Here is a 20,304-nt window from a genome sequence, read left to right as displayed (position 1 = left end):
AACACACGTCAAATGAATTCTTCACCACAAGTTAGGCTCACTTTTGCTGGCCACAAACCTTGATTTTAATACAAACTACTTAACCTAATGATTAAAAATGGTTTGATAAGTTTAATTATGCATACATTTTCCATCTCTCGCATTCAATAAAATTATTATATTTCATCTAAAAAGATTGCAAATAAAGGACTTCTATCATGAAAATGTTGAAATATATTTGTACACATTTATAAGAAATACATTTCTCCCAGATTAAAATGTACTATAATTAATGTCTCCTATGTTCCTAACACTTACAGCAGGTAGTAAACATTTAACAAATCTGACAGGTTTTGGACAAATCTATCTCCTCATGATGAATTCACAGTATTTCCTTTATTCTTTACAAAAGCAATACCTAGAAATGATCTCTTCAAAGATGTCACCTGGCCAGCCACTCATTTGCACACTACTGTATGTTGGCAGTTGGACTGAGAAATCGGCATTTATTTAGCACTTTTCAAAATAAAGAAAACCCCACAAGGAGATAGATTTGTTCAAAACTTGTCGGATCTGCCAGATTTGTACTTCCTGCTGTAAGTGATAGAAACATAGAAGAAACTTAATTTATAGTGCATTTTTCTAGGAGAAAGTTGCACTTTATGTGATCAATTTCAATTTGTCAGTTTTGCCTAAATGGAATCCTCAAGTACCACAGAACAATGATAGTGGAACTGCGTGTGTGTGTGTATGTATGTATGTATATATATATATATATATATATATATATATATATATATATATATAATGTATGTATATTCCGGCGTATAAGATGACTGGGCGTATAAGTCGACCCCCAACTTTTCCAGTTAAAATATAGGGTTTGGGATATACTCGACATATAAGACTACCCCTCTTCCAACGCACACCATACACAAATAAAGAAAAAACATCATATACCGGTACTGCTATGTATGAACAGATACTGGTGCTGTACTGTATGTGGTACCCAGTATATAGGCGATTGACTGATTGGATTGGTCAACTCTTCCTCTCCCTAAGTGGAATGGCCAGCTCTCCTTGTTTCCCTGTTTATCAGAACGGTATGGAAGAATAAATCTCGCTGTGCCCATAAAACACGCCTCTTTCACCTGTCTGGCCCCGCCCTTGTATCCTATTTACCTTCCTCCTCTGCCTCTCAGATCTCACACCTGCTCCGCTTCACTACAGTCCTCAGCAGCGAGATCTGAGAATCAGTAACAGGATAGGGCGTATCACCCGGCATCATTGACACCCGGCGTATAAGACGACCCCTGACTTTTCAGAGGATTTTCAAGGGTTAAAAAGTAGACTTATACGCAGGAATATACTGTATATATATTGCGGCAATCCTCTGCTTAACATAATGTCTTTAGTCAAGTTTGACAGGACATCAAGTTTTCATTGACATTTCTGTATTTGTAAGTGTTCACTCTTATTTCACAAGAACTTCTTCCATTGGTCGATGGTCAAAGCAAATATCAGTACACATGCTGAAATGACAAAAGTCTGTGACATTGGCTCCCTCTCAGTAGTGCTCGATATGCCAGTGGATCTGAATTTGCTGTCTCCCTTGAGTCCTGGCAACAGAATCAAATGAAAGGAGTCTTGTGTCTTGAACCTGAGGGCAAACTTACTACTCTTGACTGATGTGCCCCCTGGGCCTGTCACATTAGCAGCCTGTTGACTCTCTCCTCCTTCCATCATATCAAACACCAGTGCTTCACCTTCAGCAGCACTGTGCAGATATATCTTCCTGACAATTAAATTATGTAGTTCAGTTTACTCTCTAGCAATCACTTACACCCTGAACTCTAACAGGAAGGCCATTCCAGCTGAAACCGCAATCATTTCTGTCTGGTGCTGTTATAATTGGAGGAGATTTAATTGACATATAGGATATAAAATCTGATACATTCTCTAATAACATCTACAGAATATGATACTTCTGCCCCATATACTGTACAGTAGATTCATAGAGACCTTTCCATGGAGTGAATAAAGCATATCCATTTTCTTTTGCATCTCAGTTTTCAAAATTGATTAAAGAGACACTGAAGCAAAAAAAAAATGATGATATTATGATTTGTATGTGTAGTACAGCTAAGAAATAAAACATTAAGATCAGATACATCAGTCTAATTGTTTCTAGTGCAGGAAGCGTTGAGAAACTCCAGTTGTTATCTCTATGCAAAAAAGCTATTAAGCTCTCCGACCAACTTGGTCGTGGAGAGGGCTGTTATCTGACTTTTATTATCTCAACTGTAATTGAACTGTTTACTTTTCCTCTAGCAGAGGAGAGTTTATTACTTCACAGACTGCTCTGAAAGACTCATTTTGAATGCTGAGTGTTGTGTAATCTGGACATATTATAGAGTGATGCAATGTTAGAAAAAACACTATATACCTGAAAATAAAAATATGAGAATATTTTCTTTGCTGCTAATCTTCTAGTAATTATTCATAGTACACAACCAATTCATTATATCATATATTTTTTTTCGCTTCAGTGTCTCTTTAACTGGCTTCATTAAAGGCAATGCCAGTTGCCAAAATTACTGACATCATTATTCTTGATATCGTTCACTCAGGTCACACTGCAGTCTCATTAACCCCATATATTTTCTCTTGGTCTGGGGAGGTGAATTTTGGCTTATCTATCAAATTGTCCTGATCTTTGTGTCTGGTTTAGGAGTTCCTAGGCTGGTTATGATAAATGAAAACCAAAATTCAGTACCTGGCCCTGGAAACCCAAGGGATGCCTGCAGAATGATTGTTGGGGAGATGCATTAAAGAAGCACCCAATTTAAAAAGACATTTATAACTAAATAAAACCTATCAAGTGAGCTATATTAAAAACCTCTAAAATTCACAATTTATAAAACAAAGAACATTTTCAGGAATGCAGAGAAAGGCTCCCATCTTGTTGAAGACAGAGAGGAACTTCAGTTGAAACATACAAAGGTAGAACATGCATGTAAAGCAAATGGGATGTCAAGATAATCTCAAGATTGATTAATCATTAACACCATACATATAGATTCATAGATTCCATCGGTAATCCTTATGTAACATTTCACAACTTGGACTTAATCAATGTTGAAAGAGTTTACCAACATTTCATAATTTATATATGAATAAGGTTAGTGGACAAGTTAGATTTAAGCCAGTTAGGTTTAGGCCTTCCTTTCACAAAACTCCCAGTAATACTACAAGTCCCACACTAGTTTCCACTGACAATCATATAATGGAAACTAGCACTATGTTGCCTTTTTGTATATACAGTAGTCCTACATAGTCCTAATCCCAAAAAAAGAAGAAAGGCCCACTACATTTGAGCTCTTATAGACCATTAGCCAATAGACCTCTCAAGACACATTATATTTCTGTCAAAAATTGTAGGTCATTGCCTATCTTAATTTATCACTAACATGGTTGCCCTGGAACATATTGGCTTCAAAGAGGGCAAGACCAATATCCAAAGATTAGGAATGCTATTGGTGCATTTTTATAGCCTCAAATGCCACATCTTTGACCATACTTGCTTTGGATGCCTGAAAACCTTTGATTCCAAATGTAATGATCCGCACCGCCTCTCAGGATTAGTCTTTGTTTATTAGTAAAAAAGACATCCACTTGTGCGATTGGTAAGATGCACTATCTGTCCCAGGAGAGGACGTCAGGATGTGTGCTCCTAATCCATTGATAGGTTTGATGCAATGAATGTGTTTGCATGTCTGCACTATGCATGTTACAGGGCCAGAGTTAGGACACCTATGTTTACCTGGGTACTTCTGCGCAGTATAGGTGACTAAGCATAAGAATGCATTCTTCTGTGAACTAAGACCCAGGCTTTTAACTTAGCTGTAGGGATAACAGTTGTGCCTGGATGAGTGAATCTGTGAATGCATTTGTTTGAACATTTGCATGCGTGCGTTAATAGATTTTTTTCAACCAGAAATAGGGGAAAAAACATTCTAAACCCCCACATATCCTAGTTGATCCAGGGAAAGGCAAAATCCTTACAAGGCCTAGACCAATTAGCCTTAGGGCCTGATTCCACTACAGATTGGATGCAGAATGGATGCATGATAATCTGAGTGTAGTAGAAACAGGCCCTTAAAAGGGAAAAATTAATTCCTTACTCCAGATGGCAGTCAGATAAATCTTTGGATCAACTCTCCTAGAAATTACCTAGTAATTGTAGCTGTAAATGCCCTACAATGCAAATACAGCATCCAAGTCCTCTTTAAATGCAGATATTTACCATAACTACTAGAAGAAGAGTAAACTGTGTGAATATACTTTGAATGGATACTTTTGGGAGTACCTCATATTACATAGAGGGGGTAAGATTGTAAATTGAAGATTGTATTGTTAGTAAGCAACATAAGACAAAGCTGTTCAGTCCAATACCTGTATACTTAAACCTATGAAAGTCAAAACCTGACACACACGCAGACACATCAGTGTGCATTTACTTGTTATAAGATCTTTGGAACTGCTGGACTGATGACTGACGTGCTTCCGACAGCTGAGGGAACTGTTCTGAATGCACCACTGCTCTTTCCACAGCCTCATTGGGGAAAATAAAGTTGGGTAAAAAGTGCATCAATAAGATTCACCTCAACAGCATATCAGCTTGTCAGTTTCCAAGAACTTACAGTAAGGGCACAACATATTTCACTTGTAGCCTGTCTTACGACCCATGTGACTAATGTAAATTCTGTATGTGTGTGTTCATATGTTTGTGAATTGTTTGTAAATCTCTGTCAGAGTCTTGGCCTTCAAAGTCCAGTCATGCCCATAAACAAATCTTTGCCTTTCCATTTTAACCTTTGCATAATTGTCAGTCTTATCTCTAGGAAAACATTATTTTTTTCATTCTGCTGAAGCTCATCTAGGTTTGCAAAGCCTCACAAACTACTCTTTAAAATCTAATCAATTAATTCCCCACTCATGAGCTCATATTGGTGCTCTATAAGGATTTTGAAAGAAACACCTATTTGTGTATTTTTCATGAACTAAAGCTAGCCATACACTATAAAAACAACTAAATGGGCAGAAATTGTTAATTACAGCACCATGGCTGTCCCACAGGCGACATCCCATGACTGGGATAAGGCTTTTTTGCAAGACAGCTAATTTCAACACAGAGCTGTGCCGATGACTTGAGTGCCGCCATAGGCCATAACGAGAAATCTGGCTCTATCGGCACTCAGCAGTTGCCGTAGCTCAAATTGCTCCCCCCAAATTGCTACAACTAGGAAGGGGAATCGCATTATCGCCACCTCAGACTTTCAGCAGCCACAGGGTGAGCCTTCTTTTGGCTTCACCCTGCGCCTAAATTAAGCTGTGGTCATTTTACATGTATTCATTTTTTGTGACTATCATAGACATGAGACAGGGAAGGGCAATCCCTGTAGAGAAAGACAGAACATACTAGGGGCTAGCACACAAGAGCAGCATGTACATCAGTTAAGAAGCCAGAGACTCATAGGCTAGAAGGAATAGGCTTATTTTATTACTGATATGGTATCCTTGCTAGATGGGTAACTTTAAAGAAGCAGCTGGATAGGACTGAACCAAAATTGCAGAAGGTCCACTACTCATTACAACATCTCTGTTTCGCTGAGGCATTCAGATATAATTTCGGTTTAACACCATTGAACAACATTTTGAAAGAAAAGGTCAATTTCCTCCTTTTTGAAAAACACCGATAGAGGGGATGAGGGGATGTAGTACACTGGCCCCAGTAGCAAAAAAGTCTTTCTACATGCTACTGTTTTCTCTTCCCTATCTTTTCTATAGCTATTCTCTCTTTCCCTTTTTATCTTTCTTACTTCTGGTAAAATCAGATAATTCCGGACAATAATGCAAGACTGCTTCCCCAGAATCGGGATGTGGCACTTACTGATCCTGCACATATATAACAAAAGATGATCTGAGTTTAAAAGAAAACGTTATGCAAAAAATTCCAAGCGTTTCACCTCTAAATTGCTGTGTTATTGTTATTTTGGATTTATATAACATCAGAATCTTTAGTGGCACTGTTCAATAGTAGTGTCGGTGTTCCAATTCAGAACATCGTTCCAAATTCACCCAAATGCCACACTGCAGCACCATTCAGCACTGAGCCTGTGGATAGGGTCAGGGGGAGTTCACTTGTGCTTAACGTGACTCTGATACTTCTTCCTTTCAGCTCTGGTAGTAGGCATTATGAAGTCAACTGAAACACACCATGAATCGCAAGTAAGTGAACTCCCTCTGGACCTGTCCGCAGGTTCAGTGCTGAATGGTGCTGAAGTGTGGTGTTTGGGTGAATTCAGAACGATGTTCTAAATTCAAACACCAACACTATTCAATGGAGAATACAAACTGTAGACCGTTGCAAAACAATGCCATACAAATAAGTCTATTGAACAGGTCAGCAAATACATTGTAGTGTACGTAGAGGTGGAAAATATGTACCCATTTTACACCGCTGTAATAATACATATGTGGAAAGATACATCTGCCCATTTGAGCTTAAATTCTAAGAGGTAGAACAGTTGGTTAGGTGAAGCTGTGTTTAAAGGACAACCTAAACTCAGAAGGATATGGAAAATAATACCAGTTGCCGGACTCTCCTGCTGATTCTGTGTCTCCAATACTTTTAGCCACAGCCCCTCAACAAGCATGCAGATCATGCACTCTGACTGAAGTCAGAATGGATTAGCTTCATGCTTGTTTTAGGTGTGTGATACAGTCACTACTGCGGCCAAAGAGATCAGCAGGACAGCCAGGTGACTGATATTGTTTAAAAGGAAACATCCATATCCCTCTCAGTGAAGGTTCCCTTTAAGGTGGTGGTGTGATGGTCGATGGCTAGGTAAAGTGTATTAGGTAAGACTATAAGCATGCCTGAAGAGGTGGATTTTCAGGTTGCGCCTATGGATAGAGTGAGAGTGAGTGATGAACAGTTTGTTACACCGATGTTTATGGGTGGATCAGCATTTCTCTCCTGGGAACCATAATCAAAGTTCACAGCCAAACCATTGGATTTTATTGAATTACCACTTCTTTTTGCATGTCTAAACTGTAGCAATTTTATCTTCCATTTTTTATTTTTTTTATTTTTAACTATTTTAATTTTTAATGCTACTTTCCTTTGAATATGTAAGCTACAATTCCACAAAGTTGTTCATATTCTGGGATATTTAGCAACTGTCTTAGAGGTGCTTATAACTGCTTCCTCATTCTCCATCATCACAAGCAGTGGTTGTGATAATGGTTATATGAATGAGGATGGCATACTTTATCTTCTCTGTGGTCCTTACTTGTAGCTGTGTCTGTCCCTGCAGAGCTACTTATGAAGTTTCTTCTACATGGTACTATTCCCTCGCTGTCCATAGGGAGCAGATACATCCAAGGAGCAACAACCTGTATCCCTCCCAGAGCACTAAGCCTAAAGCCTGATATACACTTTCAGTTATGATTGACTAATCACTGACCAATTTTACCTCCTCCATGTAGTATGATGGTTTACCTACACCATAGCATTCATTATCTGTGGACCCTCACACTACATGGAGCTGGTAAAACTGGTCAGTGATTGACCAATCCTAATTGAAAGTGTAAACCAACCTTAAATCTTGCTACATACAATTTTGATTGTCCAATGACTGGCCAATTTTACCATCTTCACATAGTATGAGTTTGAATACTATGAACAGATTGTGCAGGTAAGTTCTCATACTACATGGAGGTAGTAAAATTGGCCAACGATTTTCCTATCAAAATTGGGTGTATATGCCAGGCTTTACTCCAGCTTCTTACTTTTGCTCTTGTCAGGAATGGCCCTGTGTATCATTATTATCATTATTGATTTACAATATCTATAGCGCCAGCATCATCCATGGCACTGTACAACAGAATACATGGTATAACGATACAAAATAAACAAGACAACAGTTAACAATACAAGACAATGGTGGAGTACAACTGATCCAGTGAACACATCATTTAGCCTTCCACACTGTACATATACATATTGTGCCAATTCCTGTACTACATTGCATACATGGTGAAAAAAAACATTCATTGTATCTAGTATAATACTTCTGTGTGTCATAATTTGAATTTCCTTAGACCAAAAACTGACAGCGTAATCTTTTCTCATTGACTGCCACTTCTATTTCCTTAGAGAACGGTGGGAAAATGTTCATTTTGAGAGGAAACATTATATAATTGATTCTTTCATTTCATTATTGCAGCAATACATTTTACTTAGGGATCTTGTGCTTGAAACTGCCTGCTCCATTGTGTGCACTTCTCTTTCACTCAGGGGTACTCAAGTTGATGGAGTATGGAGAAGAATACATATTTACTCTTCCTAGTGCCTACGCTCGATCTATCCTCACGGTTCCCTGGGTGGAGCTGGGAGGTAAAGTCAATATCACCTGTGCCAAGACGGGCTATGCTGCCACTGTCACATTCCACACCAAGCCTTTTTATGGAGGAAAAGTTCACAGGTAAATAGTCTAATGCACTCTACACTGTACTGTACTAATACAATACAAACAACTCGAGCTCTGTCAGTGATTTCTTGGTTTGCTCAGAGCTCAAGTTAAAGTGAATCTGAAGGGATTTTAAAAAAGAAAAACAGATACCTAAGGAAAGGGAAGGCTATGGGTCCTAATGAGGCTCTGGGTTCATTGCTCTTACGGTCCCCATGTTCCAGCATTGGATCCTCCATTCAAATGTCTTGCTGGGGGAGGATTTAGAAGTCTTCGGGAGCATGAGTATTCACGAAGATGGGCATCTCCGTACAGCGCACAAGACAGCATGCGCATGCATGAGCAGTACGGAGGGGCCGTCTTCAGGAGCACTTGGGCTTCCGAAGACTGGCGAAGCCTCCTGCAGCAGCAGAGAGCGGTCTCTGATCCATCGGCCGGGGACTGCCAACGGGACCGTGAAGGGAACAGCAAGGCTCTATAGGTCCCAGAGTCTTCCCTCTTCTTAGGTAAGTATCTGTTTTTTTCAGACTCTCTTTAACCTCTTGAGGACTGCAGTGTTAAACCCCCCTAGTGACCAGGCCATTTTATGTAAAATGGGCCACTGCAGCTTTAAGACCAAACTGCAGGGCTGCACAACACAGCACACAAGTGATTCCCCCCCTTTTCTCCCCACCAACAGAGCTCTCTGTTGGTGGGGTCTGATCTCTCCCCGTGTGTTTATTTTTTTTATATATAAATATTATTGTTCATTATCTTTTCATAAATTTTACTATTTTATTTATTTGTCTTACCCTAGGCCCGCCCTCCCTCCCCCCGCCAGCCAATCACTGTGATCAGCTGTCATAGGCTTCAGCCTATGACAGCCGATCACCTCTGATCCCCTGGAGGGGACAGCCGTGTCACACGGCTGTTCCCAGTACAGCGCTGCTGCAGATTGCAGGGCTGTACTATGTAATTAGACGGTGGTTTCGTCGTCTAACAGTCTCCCGAGCGGCGATCACCGCTCGGAGACTGAAGGAGGGACGGAGCTCTGCCCCCTGAGCAGGAGATGCGCACGCAGCCTGCGCGCGATCTCCTGCAAACTGCTGCCCCAGGACTTTACGCCGATCAGCGTTAAGCAGTCCTGGGGCTGCCACTCGGGCACGTCCATCGGTGTGATGCGGTCGGCAAGCAGTTAAAGTGGGATAATACTCCCAAAACTAAAATTTTAGTAACTACCTTAAGTTATTTAAAAGAACATTTGAAAACAATCCCACACATTCTCTGCATGTAAAAATGTATACTTTCACTGCAGAGAGCAGTTCAAAATAGCATATGCATGGCTAATGCCAAATGTAATTATTGCTGGCTGAAGTTCTCTGAGGCATGTGCCTTTTTTTTTTGCCCTGCTCCTTTTTTTGCTGAGGTGACTCAGCTGTTGCCAGGGCATTGTGTCTGTTCCACAGAGGGAGGGAGCAGAATCAAAACAGAGGTAGAGAGTGTCTTCTGCATTTGCTGATGAGACAAAGGTAAGCAATCCTGTAATGCTCTCTGTAGTGAAAATACTGTGTGGGCAGCACGGCGGCGTAGTGGTTAGCTCTCTCGCCTTGCAGCACTGGGTCCCCGGTTCGAATCCCAGCCAGGGCACTATCTGCAAAGAGTTTGTATGTTCTCTCCGTGTCTGCGTGGGTTTCCCACGGGCACTCCGGTTTCCTCCCACATTCCAAAAACATACGGATAAGTTAATTGGCTCCCCCTAAAATTGGCCCTAGACCACAGTACTTACACTACATAATATAGACATATGGCAATGGTAGGGATTAGATTGTGAGCTCCTTTGAGGGACAGTTAGTGACAAGATATATATATATACTGTACAGCGCTGCGTAATATGTCGGCGCTATATAAATACGAAATAATAATAATAATAATATGTTTTTACCCACGGAATGTGTGGGATTGCTTTCAAATTTTCTTTTATGTAACTAAAAGTAGTTACTGAAATGTTAGTTTTGGGAGTAAAATACCACTTTAAAACAATAACTGTTGTGAATATTTAAATATATTAGTGCTTACTTTTTTCATTTAGATCATTCATGTCAGAACACCTTTTACACCTCCAGCTATAGGAAGTATTTGACAAACTCATACAGAGCACCCATGTATACACAGCTTTAGAATCATTCCAAATATGGTCCGTACTTGTTATCAAAATGAGCATACGGAACATAAAGATTTCATGCTGTGTTTAAAATGTAATGCCACCGTTGTGACATATTGGATGCTGCGATGCAAGGCAGCGAATAATAAACATTGCAGTTAGTATTCATTGCTTAATTTGTTTTCTTAAGTCTTCATCCTTCCCTAATGGAAGCATTCAAATGTTCTTGGTTCCATTGGGCTCTGCCTAGAACAGTTAACACCGCAATGATCACATTGACACAGCATTTTGGTGCATTGCTTCTTGGAGGCGGCACAGAATCCGAGAACTTGTGTCTTCCTATAGAGATGCTGGCGCTAATGAGTGTAACTCAAAAGTAAACTCATTAACCCTTAAATAGCTCTTGTCTCACTGGCTTTGCTAGAGGGAAAGTAATCAAGAGTTGAGCATATGTATAACCTAACTTTTAATAAATATTAATCAGTTTAAATCTTTTAAGGAAGATTGTAGCAGCTAAATCTTAAAGGGACAGTGCCTGTATTATTTACCAGTGCAGTGGTCAGAGGAACATTCCATTTGATCTATATGGGCTGCAAACAGTAGTAATAACATTGTTGCCAACTATTCACTGTGTTTTATAGGGTGGTGGATGCAATTCATTTTAATAACAAGTTAGTACACCAGCGCCAACTAACATAAAATACAGATACTGAAATGTCCCCGTTATCCAGATCTCAGGCAACCGGAAGTCTCAACTAACCGGCATGCCTAGGGGGTGATAATGGAGACAGTGCTTTTGAGGTTTTGGAGGGCAGACAATACTTACCGAGCCTCCAGGCACCTTCTTCTACCCTTCCTGCAGCTCCCTTCTGCTTTCCTGGTGTCCATGCATGGCTCCCGGTTTGTCATGTGACCTGATGCAGGACAGGTGAAATGTAGTACATAGAGGACATCAGAAAGCCGCTAGGAGCTACACGAAGGGTAGAAGATGGCGCCTGGAGGAGGCTTGGTAAGTATTTTGAGGTGCATTGGCGAGGGAATCCCCAGGATACCAGGGCTCTCACTGTAATTTCTGTTGTGACAAAATCCATTCTTCAATGTCCATATACAGTACATTATATAGGAGAGAACAGAGGCGCCAAAAGGATAAAAGGGGTTTTAAAGGGGCTTAAAAGCCAAAAATTTGGTAATTAGAGGAGACAGTGGTGGACTTACCTCCTCCAAGCAGACACAACACGACTGTACATTCAGTCTATTTATTAGCGAACTCCAGATAAAACAAAGCAATGCGTTTCACGAATCAGCGCCCGCTTCCTCAGGCAATAGAAAAAGGAGTTACAGCATCTAGCAAAACAAACAACACAAATAGACTGAATGTACAGTCGTGTTGTGTCTGCTTGGAGGAGGTAAGTCCACCACTGCCTCCTCTAATTACCAAATTTTTGGCTTTTAAGCTCCTTTAAAACCCCTTTTATCCTTTTGGCGCCTCTGTTCTCTCCTATATAATATTGTATCCACCCTGGGTGGAGGGTTGCGACCCTTTTCTACTACCTACAGAGAGTGACTTCTTATTCCTGAGTGGGGTCAGGATGATCTCCCCACCTGCCTTTACAGTGGTTGCCTATTGGTGACCCATGCTTGTGAGTATAACAACTATTACTCTTTGTCATTATCCCCTTTGTCAATACATACTACACTATTGGGGCTCTTGGTGTTCCTCTGTTTATCTCGTTTGCATATACAGTACATGTAACATACAATAGATATGCTCGGGTTGAATTTTCCATGGTAATTTCACATTCATCCCAAATAGAGTGCACATCCCACACCATAAATAAGAGAGAAGCTTACCAGCCACTAATAACCCAAATGAGAAGGCTGTTTGAATGCATTGTTCCATGTGGTTTACCTCGTCACACCTTTGCTCCTCTCGGGGGGGGGGGGGGGGGAGGTCTCACCTCCGAGGCCTAGCACCCATTTTTCAATGGCCGGGCCTTTTATCTAGAATAATAATAATATGGTAGGATGGTAGACTATGACTGTGGTAGGATTACATTGTGAGCTCCTCTGAGGACAGTCAGTGACATGACTATGCACTCTGTAATGTGCTGAAGAAGATGTTGATGGTAGAACCAGACATGTCTCAGCAAGATTCCCAGGTTGGAATATTTGCTTGCTTTCTGACTGATGTGGGTATAGAGTAGGGACCAGTTTTATTTTGAGGGAATTCTGTTTGCTTTAGATTGTACCATAATTCTGGATATATTTTAAGCAAAGGTACCTAGTCTGTGGGAAGTCCTATTCCTCAGATATGCAAACTTTATGCCTGTAGACTTACTACCAGTCTACAGGCAGAAAATGCGAATATCAGAGGAATGGAACTGAGCATGTGCTGGTCCTCTCAGTGTATGCCCACTGGAAGCAAGTGCTTGTGCAAGAATGCTTACTTTCTTTCCAGTGCACAGGAGCTCATACATGGACATGAGCGACAGCATCCCACTTTGACAAGCCTGCAGCAGGGGGCTGCATGAAAAAGGGGAGACCAAGATCAAAACAAACACCTCTCCAGAGGTGTCTGTAGATAAGTATATACCACTATATGTGTTTTCCTAATTTTGGATGCCAGTTAAAGTGTGCTTTAACCTCCCTGGCGGTGCAATAAATACGCCAGGGGGCAGCGCAGCACTTTAAAAAAAAATTTTTTAAAGCATGTAGCTAGCCTTGCGCTAGCTACATGCTTCCCCCCTCCCTCCGCTATCCCTCCCACCCCTCCGATCGCCGCCGGCGCTTTTACCCTGCAGGTAATCCAGTTCTGAACGGGATTCCCTGTATGGGCTTCCCCGTCGCCATGGCGACGATCGCGATGACGTCGCCGGCCATTCCGATCCACCCCTCAGCGCTGCCTGGCACTGATTGGCCAGGCAGCGAAAGGGGTCTGGGGGGGGGCGGCGCGGATAGTGGCGAATCGGCGGGTAGCGGCGGCGATCGTCATGCACACACAGCTAGCAAAGTGCTAGCTGCGTGTAGCAAAAAAAAAAATTATGTAAATCGGCCCAGCAGGGCCTGAGCGGCAGCCTCCGGCGGCTTACCCCGTGTCCAGCACGGGGTTACCGCTAAGGAGGTTAAGCTGGTTTCACACTTTATATTGGCGTTAGTGATGCGGTGCGTCACGCGCACTGCACCACCAAAAACAGGCCTTCAGGGAACACCCCAATAGTACACGGTGTTCCTTGTCTGGCTACCAGCCAAGCAAGAAGTGACGCACGCTTGCGGTCACATTCTGCTTTGGTTGTGCGGAAGTGTATTGGAAAAATACACTTCCGCGAATGCATGCTGCGACATCGCAACGCCAATTTTGTTAAAGGACCCTGTGTCAACATAGACTAGCATGAGTTCCGGCCCGATGCAGATCCTGCACAGTAACGCAGTTCTGTGCTAGCATTAAATTGTCCACTTTCACCGCAGCTGTCTGTAAGGTGGGAAGTATGAACTTCCCCACAGTCTTTCATTAGGCTACGGTAGCAGTGCGGCAATTTGCCACAACGCACCGCACCAGTGTGAAAGGCCCCTCACAGGCAACCAGTGACAGATTAACATGTAAGAATCTGATTCTCTAGTTTCAATTGTTTGAGTGAAATGACATTTTCTGTAGCAAAGGTCACCCTCACAAGGCTCAGCCCACAAAAGTGTGGGGTATTTTGTGTGTTTGAAATGATTAAAGATTTCGTTCCTCAGAGCAGCCTCACATTTACCGTAAATAAAACATCTCAAATGCTTTCATATTTTCACTTCCCATTGAGCTGACAATATTTGTTTGTTTTCTTTTATCCACAAGCCACAGCTGGAGATAAAATACTTGACATTCTCAAAAGTTATTTATGAATTTACAGCAGACCTGATGTAGTGTAGAAGGAGGAGGGCTGTTATAATTTAAAATAGCTCCCATTCTTTATGAAGTATGCCCAAAGAGAGATCATAATGCGGTATACAGAAATCTGGCTGTATAGTATTACAAACGGCCCTCTGTGACTGGTTCTCTTTAAAGTAAAATTCCTTCAGAGTCACTCATGTTTAAGGGTTCGTATACACGTCCGATAAAGATCGTTCGTTACGAACGATTCGTGACGTTTACACGATATTCAAATTAGACGGAAAAGATCGTTCGTAATGAACGATTGTGTACACACGTGAACGATATAAGTATAAAGTACTGAACGATGAACGATTAAAAAATGCGTGCGCAAACGGAAGTGACGTTATGACAGGCAATAAGAACATGCGTTATCGGACGATCTTTGTACACACTGCAACGATTGAACGATTATCTTTCGAAAAAATCCGCCGGGTTGGATCGGTCCGATTGAACGATAACGATCGTTATCGTTCACAAAAACGATCGTTCACACTTTTTGAACGCACGATTATCGTTCCGATTGTCGTTATCGTTCGTTTTTGAACGATCGTTATCGTACGTGTGTACTCAGCTTAAGTCTTTTTAAAGTCACTCAGTATCTGTGACAGTGAATCGGTGTCATTATCCTGTGAAGCAGAGTAGAATATTTATTCTGTGATGTAGAACAGGCCTGTGAAATCACTGAATGTTGCTTTCATTTAAAAGCTCCACATCTGAATTTAATGGTATTTTTTATTTACTTTTAAATGGCCTTTTTCTATTTGTTTATGGAGTGACACTTCAGCCAGTCAAAAATACTGCTGGTCCCTTCGGCCCTTATTAAGCTGCTCCCATTGGCCACCTGTCACTATCTCTTGTCATGTGACATTAGAGACAGGTTAGTGTGTGCTGGTCCTCAATTAGCCTAGGATAACTATTCCTGAGAGAGAGAAACCTGGAACCTCCTGTGTGTAAAGTATTTGTACTTGTTGCCCATAACAGCCAGTAAGATTTTCATTTACATCTTAACATTTTAGGATTAACATTTCTGGGAAACCGACATTCATTCTTGCGTTCACAGGGTAGGCCATTTTTCGGCTTTACCCTGCGCCCAAATCTCCTGGCGGCTTCATTGTATGTATGTCACTACTCAACACAAGAAGCAAGATACCTCGCACACAATGTTTAAGATTCTCCCGGGAGATTACTCTGTACTCTACTGGACTTGCTTCTAACACTGTGCCTCCACGCTGACAGAACATTCAAACTTGGCATCAATAGAAACAACTTAACGTGGGCACCAGTTCATAAAGCTTCATTTATTCCAGGAGTGACATTAAGATAGTTAAGATGTTATTTCATTAATACATCACCGCACATAGCTGACAAGTTGCAGAGTAGATGGTACTGTCGACAATTGTTTCGCGCTTGCCAGCGCTTTTTCACAGACAAGACTCCATGGCGGGGAGAAGCTCTCCCCGCCATGGAGTCTTGTCTGTGAAAAAGCGCTGGCAACGTTAAGTTGTTTCTATTGATGCCAAGATTGTATGTATGTCTATGGGCCATATGCAATTCGATTTTTTTTTATTTTTACACCTTGTTAATAAAATGACTTTTACACCCCCAGCAAGCAAAAGAAAAAAAAATACTAAGTCATTTTGATAGTACTTTTTTTTACTACTTTTGGTACCTTTTCAATTGCAATATGCTGAAAAATTGTTTTAACTAAGGAGAAAAGGTGAATTACATATGGGTCCATGTCTGTTGCTTTTATCACTCCATACTGTGTTTGTAAATGCATTTAACTTGCTAAGCATATTTCTGTTAGGTTCGGGTTTCATTTACGACAGGTACAGGACTGTTGTAAATCTTTTTATCGCATTATGGCTTGACAGATATATTTAATCTGTTTCTCTAATCTTTGCATGTTTTAGTTCTTTATGGATTTGAAATGTTCAATAAAATTATTTAAACCTTATTGTTGTTAATAGTTGTATATGTTTTACACAGAGTTACAGCAGAGGTCAAGCACAACCCTACCAACACGATAGTATGTAAGGCCCAAGGAGAATGGAATGGAACTCTGGAATTTACATACAGCAACGGAGAGACCAAAGTCATTGACACAACTAAGCTATCAATTATAAGGAAAAATATACGGCCTCTGGGGAAGCAAGGTCCTTCTGAATCACGGTGTGTAATTGTGACACAATGTATTCAAGACTGTTCGCTAATGAAAGCTGATGCTTAGAATAAACACAACACAAGTGTAAAGAGATATTGAGCCTGATGCAATTTCACCTTTATCCTGAGTTTTCTCCCAGGTCACGATTTTATACCTTATAAATTAAATACCTTTTAAGACCGCAGCAAGCAAGAAAGTACTCCAAATAATTTTGACAGCAGTTTTTCACATACTTTTTGGTACTTTTACAATTGCAAAGTGCTGAAAAGTTATTTTAAACAGAAGATGAAAATTTACTTCTTAGGACAAAACATAGGAGAAAAAGTGAATTGAATAAGGACCATTGTGTCTTTCCTTATTTCATTCATGGCTGCAGGCACACCACTGTTGCTGGCAGAGGTTGGTCTGCAGTTCATCACTGACTACAGCCAGTGAAATACACAAAAGCCTTTGAGATACCGATAGGGGAAGGAATATGGAGGCTGCCACATTTGTTCTGTTTCAAAAATGCTACTTGTGCCTGTCATCCTTTGCATCTATTACTTTATGGGGTAGTAGACAGGATGAGTGTGCAAATGATCTGACTCCACTTCATGTACCAATGATACAAATTGAAGAGGAACAAATGATTGTCTATACCAGGGATGTCGAACTCCAGTCCTCAACGACCGAGGTCCTCACACATTTTTGGCATAGTTCAAATGAATTAATGGAACTGAATCAGGACAGGGGTGGTTCATCAATCAGAACATATTTCTCTATTTCTCTGTCCATCCTAAATAGCGGCATGGATATGGCCCTAAAGGACTGTAGCTCATCACCTGTGGTCTATACCAACCCAATCATTTGATTTTGGCAATGATGTGGACTATGTCAACAGTTAGGTAAGTGTTTAGCAGGAGCTTGAGTAGAAAATGGTGTTGTCATGCACAATGCTTGTTGCCCCAAGGGTTTGTTGCTCCATACCTCCGGTTACTGTTCAGTATTGAGCACTGTGCAGACACATATTTCTGCTATAGTATAGGAATGCATCTTTTTCTATGAAAGGAGGAGGTGGGATAACGCTTGGCACACAACAAGGAGACTCCGGTAGAAGGGGCAAGTATGGGAACAATGGACTTGAGCGCTGATTGTTGCTTAAAGATTCACCATGCAAGATCATAAAGCCACCTTGGTGGATGCCTGTACACACACTAAGAGTATCAGAGATTCTTGGGCCGAGATGGCTCCAGACTGGCTGCCTCAGCTGATTAAAGTCTAACATGAGTTGAAGGCTTCATAGTCACTGACCCCATTCCATTGCCATGTCTGCACACTACCAAGCTGTGGATATTGGAACAACAATAATAAAAGAGCATTGCTACAATGGGTGGCTTGTTTGGACCAGTTTAAGCTGAAAGTCCCCGTAGAATCTGTCTCTGAGCTTTCCTGCATTTCCAAACACCTAGGCATGCCCATTAGAGCTTTGGGAACGTTGTATTCAAATGATTACTTTACCAGTAAAAAGATAAGCTTTTCACGTTTCTACATCAACAGGTAGCTAACAACCACTAAATTACTGTTGCAAGATAATTAAGAAAATTAAGTTTACAGTGTAAAAAGTTAAATGGAGAAATCGGAATGCAAGATCTGCTTAGTAATCTACAGTAGCTTCCTGGAAGGAGTTGTACACAGCAGTAGAAACTCTTATAGCAGGGGAGGTTAATGAATATTTCAAAGTTATTAAACGAAAATCACTATGAGAAACGACAAGCTCTGCAGCTTGCAACTTTTCAAAAGGACTTTGAAGATGGTTATTAAAGTGTAAAAAAAAATAACCTCCTACAATAGAAATCTGTTGGCTACAGAACTGACTATAAATGGCCGCGAGTATCTTTTATTTTATTTTTTTATTGTAACTGATAGGTTCTTATGACTTATACACTTCAGTTATGGGTGCTGTAGTTCTCTTGTTTTGAAGTTCCCATGCTGGCCCAATGTTTAGCCAAGAGAATGCATTCAGGAGAGTGAGGATTGCAGTAGCCATACATTGCGAAGCTAATGGCAATTTAAAACCATTCTTTGTTCCTTCCTACGCTCGAATCAACACAGTACAGTGAAGAAAATGCATTTCATCCATCATTTTTGTCATTTATGTAGGTGATTCAAAGGCAGGATGATTACCGAGAGGGCAGATGCAGTGCAGTGCCAGCGTTTTCCTGGGAACCATTTGTGGGGGCATTATCTGAGACCTCGCTGGCTTCATACGAACACACAAGTATTGGACAAACACTGTCTAGCCTGGTCTATAGTTTAAAAAAATGGGAGAAAAGTATAACTTTTACTCTAGTTATATTTTGTATAGGAGAATTCCAGTCACAGTATATTATTATTAGTTAGGGCAAAATTTCAGACAGGATACATTTTTGAACACATTTTTGTGCAATTTTCTCATTAAAAAAACAAATAAAACTCCAGCATTCATATAATTGAGCGGTATAGAAAAAAGCCCTATTTGTTCTGAAAAAAAAAACAATATCTCATATGTTTAGATAGACTAAAAACTGACTAAGATATTTAAACTCAAACAAAAGCATCTCAAAACTATGAAATGCTCTGGTCCTTAAAGGGACACTTAAGCCAGAAAAAAATGAGTTTTACTCACCTGGGGCTTCTACCAGCCCCCTGCAGCAGTCCTGTGCCCTCGCAGTCCTTCACTAATCCTCTGGTCCCCCGCTGCCAGCTAGTTTTGTTTTTGCAGACAGGCCCGACAGGACTGGCCACACGTAGCTTTCTATGCATTCCCGACTGTAATTAGCGCTATTGCGGGCCGCAACGCGTACAAAGATACGCGTTGCCGCGTTACCTACGCATAGGTATGCGGCAACGCGTATTTTTGTACGTGTTGCGGCCCACAAAAGCGCTAATTACAGTGGGGAATGCGTAGAAAGCTACGCGTGGCCAGTCCTGTCGGACCTGTTGGCAAAACCGAAACTAGCTGGCAGTGGGGGACCAGAGGATTAGTGAGTGGCTGCGAGGGCACAGGACTGCTGCAGGGGGCTGGTAGAAGTCCCAGGTTAGTAAAACTCATTTTTTTTTCTGGCTTAAGTGTACCTTTAAAGGGAAGATCCGCGCTGCCCCTGGTGTCCAGCGTTGAAGAAGCCGACCTCGACAGGTCGGCTTCCGGGTCGGCTTCCTGTGCGCTCCACGGCGCGGGTCACGTGGGGTACATGATGTCATTGGGTCTCTACTGTACAGGCGCATTAGTTCTGGGTCTCTACTGCGCAAGTGCAGTAGTTCTGTGCCTGCGTAGTAGACACCCGATGACGTCACGTACCCCACGTGACCTGCGCCGTGGAGCGCACAGGAAGCCGACCCGGAAGCTGACCTGGACACCGGGAGTGAGAGGAGCTGCGGTGAGGGCACCGATCGACTTCCAGGAGCTTGAAGAAGCCCCAGGTAAGTGCACTTTGGGGTTTTTGGGGGCAGCGCGGATATTCCCTTTAAAAGGGTTTATATGCTGGTCCTGAAAAGGTTAAACAGTTCATTTGTTTTGATAATGTATTAGATATAAAAATTAAATAATGTATAC

General features: G+C 41.4%; 1 protein-coding gene across 1 annotated transcript in view; it reads left to right on the top strand.

Annotated features, from left to right (window-relative positions):
- The window catches only part of OSBPL10 (oxysterol binding protein like 10), a 631,331-nt gene that overhangs the window by 589,211 nt on the left and 21,816 nt on the right, over nucleotides 1–20,304 (top strand). Inside the window, exons 9-10 of the mRNA XM_068236222.1 lie at nucleotides 8,345–8,531; nucleotides 16,559–16,741. Coding sequence (XP_068092323.1) covers nucleotides 8,345–8,531; nucleotides 16,559–16,741 — 370 coding nt within the window. The remainder of the gene's footprint in view (nucleotides 1–8,344; nucleotides 8,532–16,558; nucleotides 16,742–20,304) is intronic.

This window comes from Hyperolius riggenbachi, chromosome 5, assembly GCF_040937935.1.
Source record: "Hyperolius riggenbachi isolate aHypRig1 chromosome 5, aHypRig1.pri, whole genome shotgun sequence".
Lineage (NCBI taxonomy): Eukaryota > Metazoa > Chordata > Amphibia > Anura > Hyperoliidae > Hyperolius > Hyperolius riggenbachi.
The sequence above is the reverse complement of the archived record's forward strand: the minus strand, read 5'-3'. Positions and strand labels throughout refer to the sequence as shown.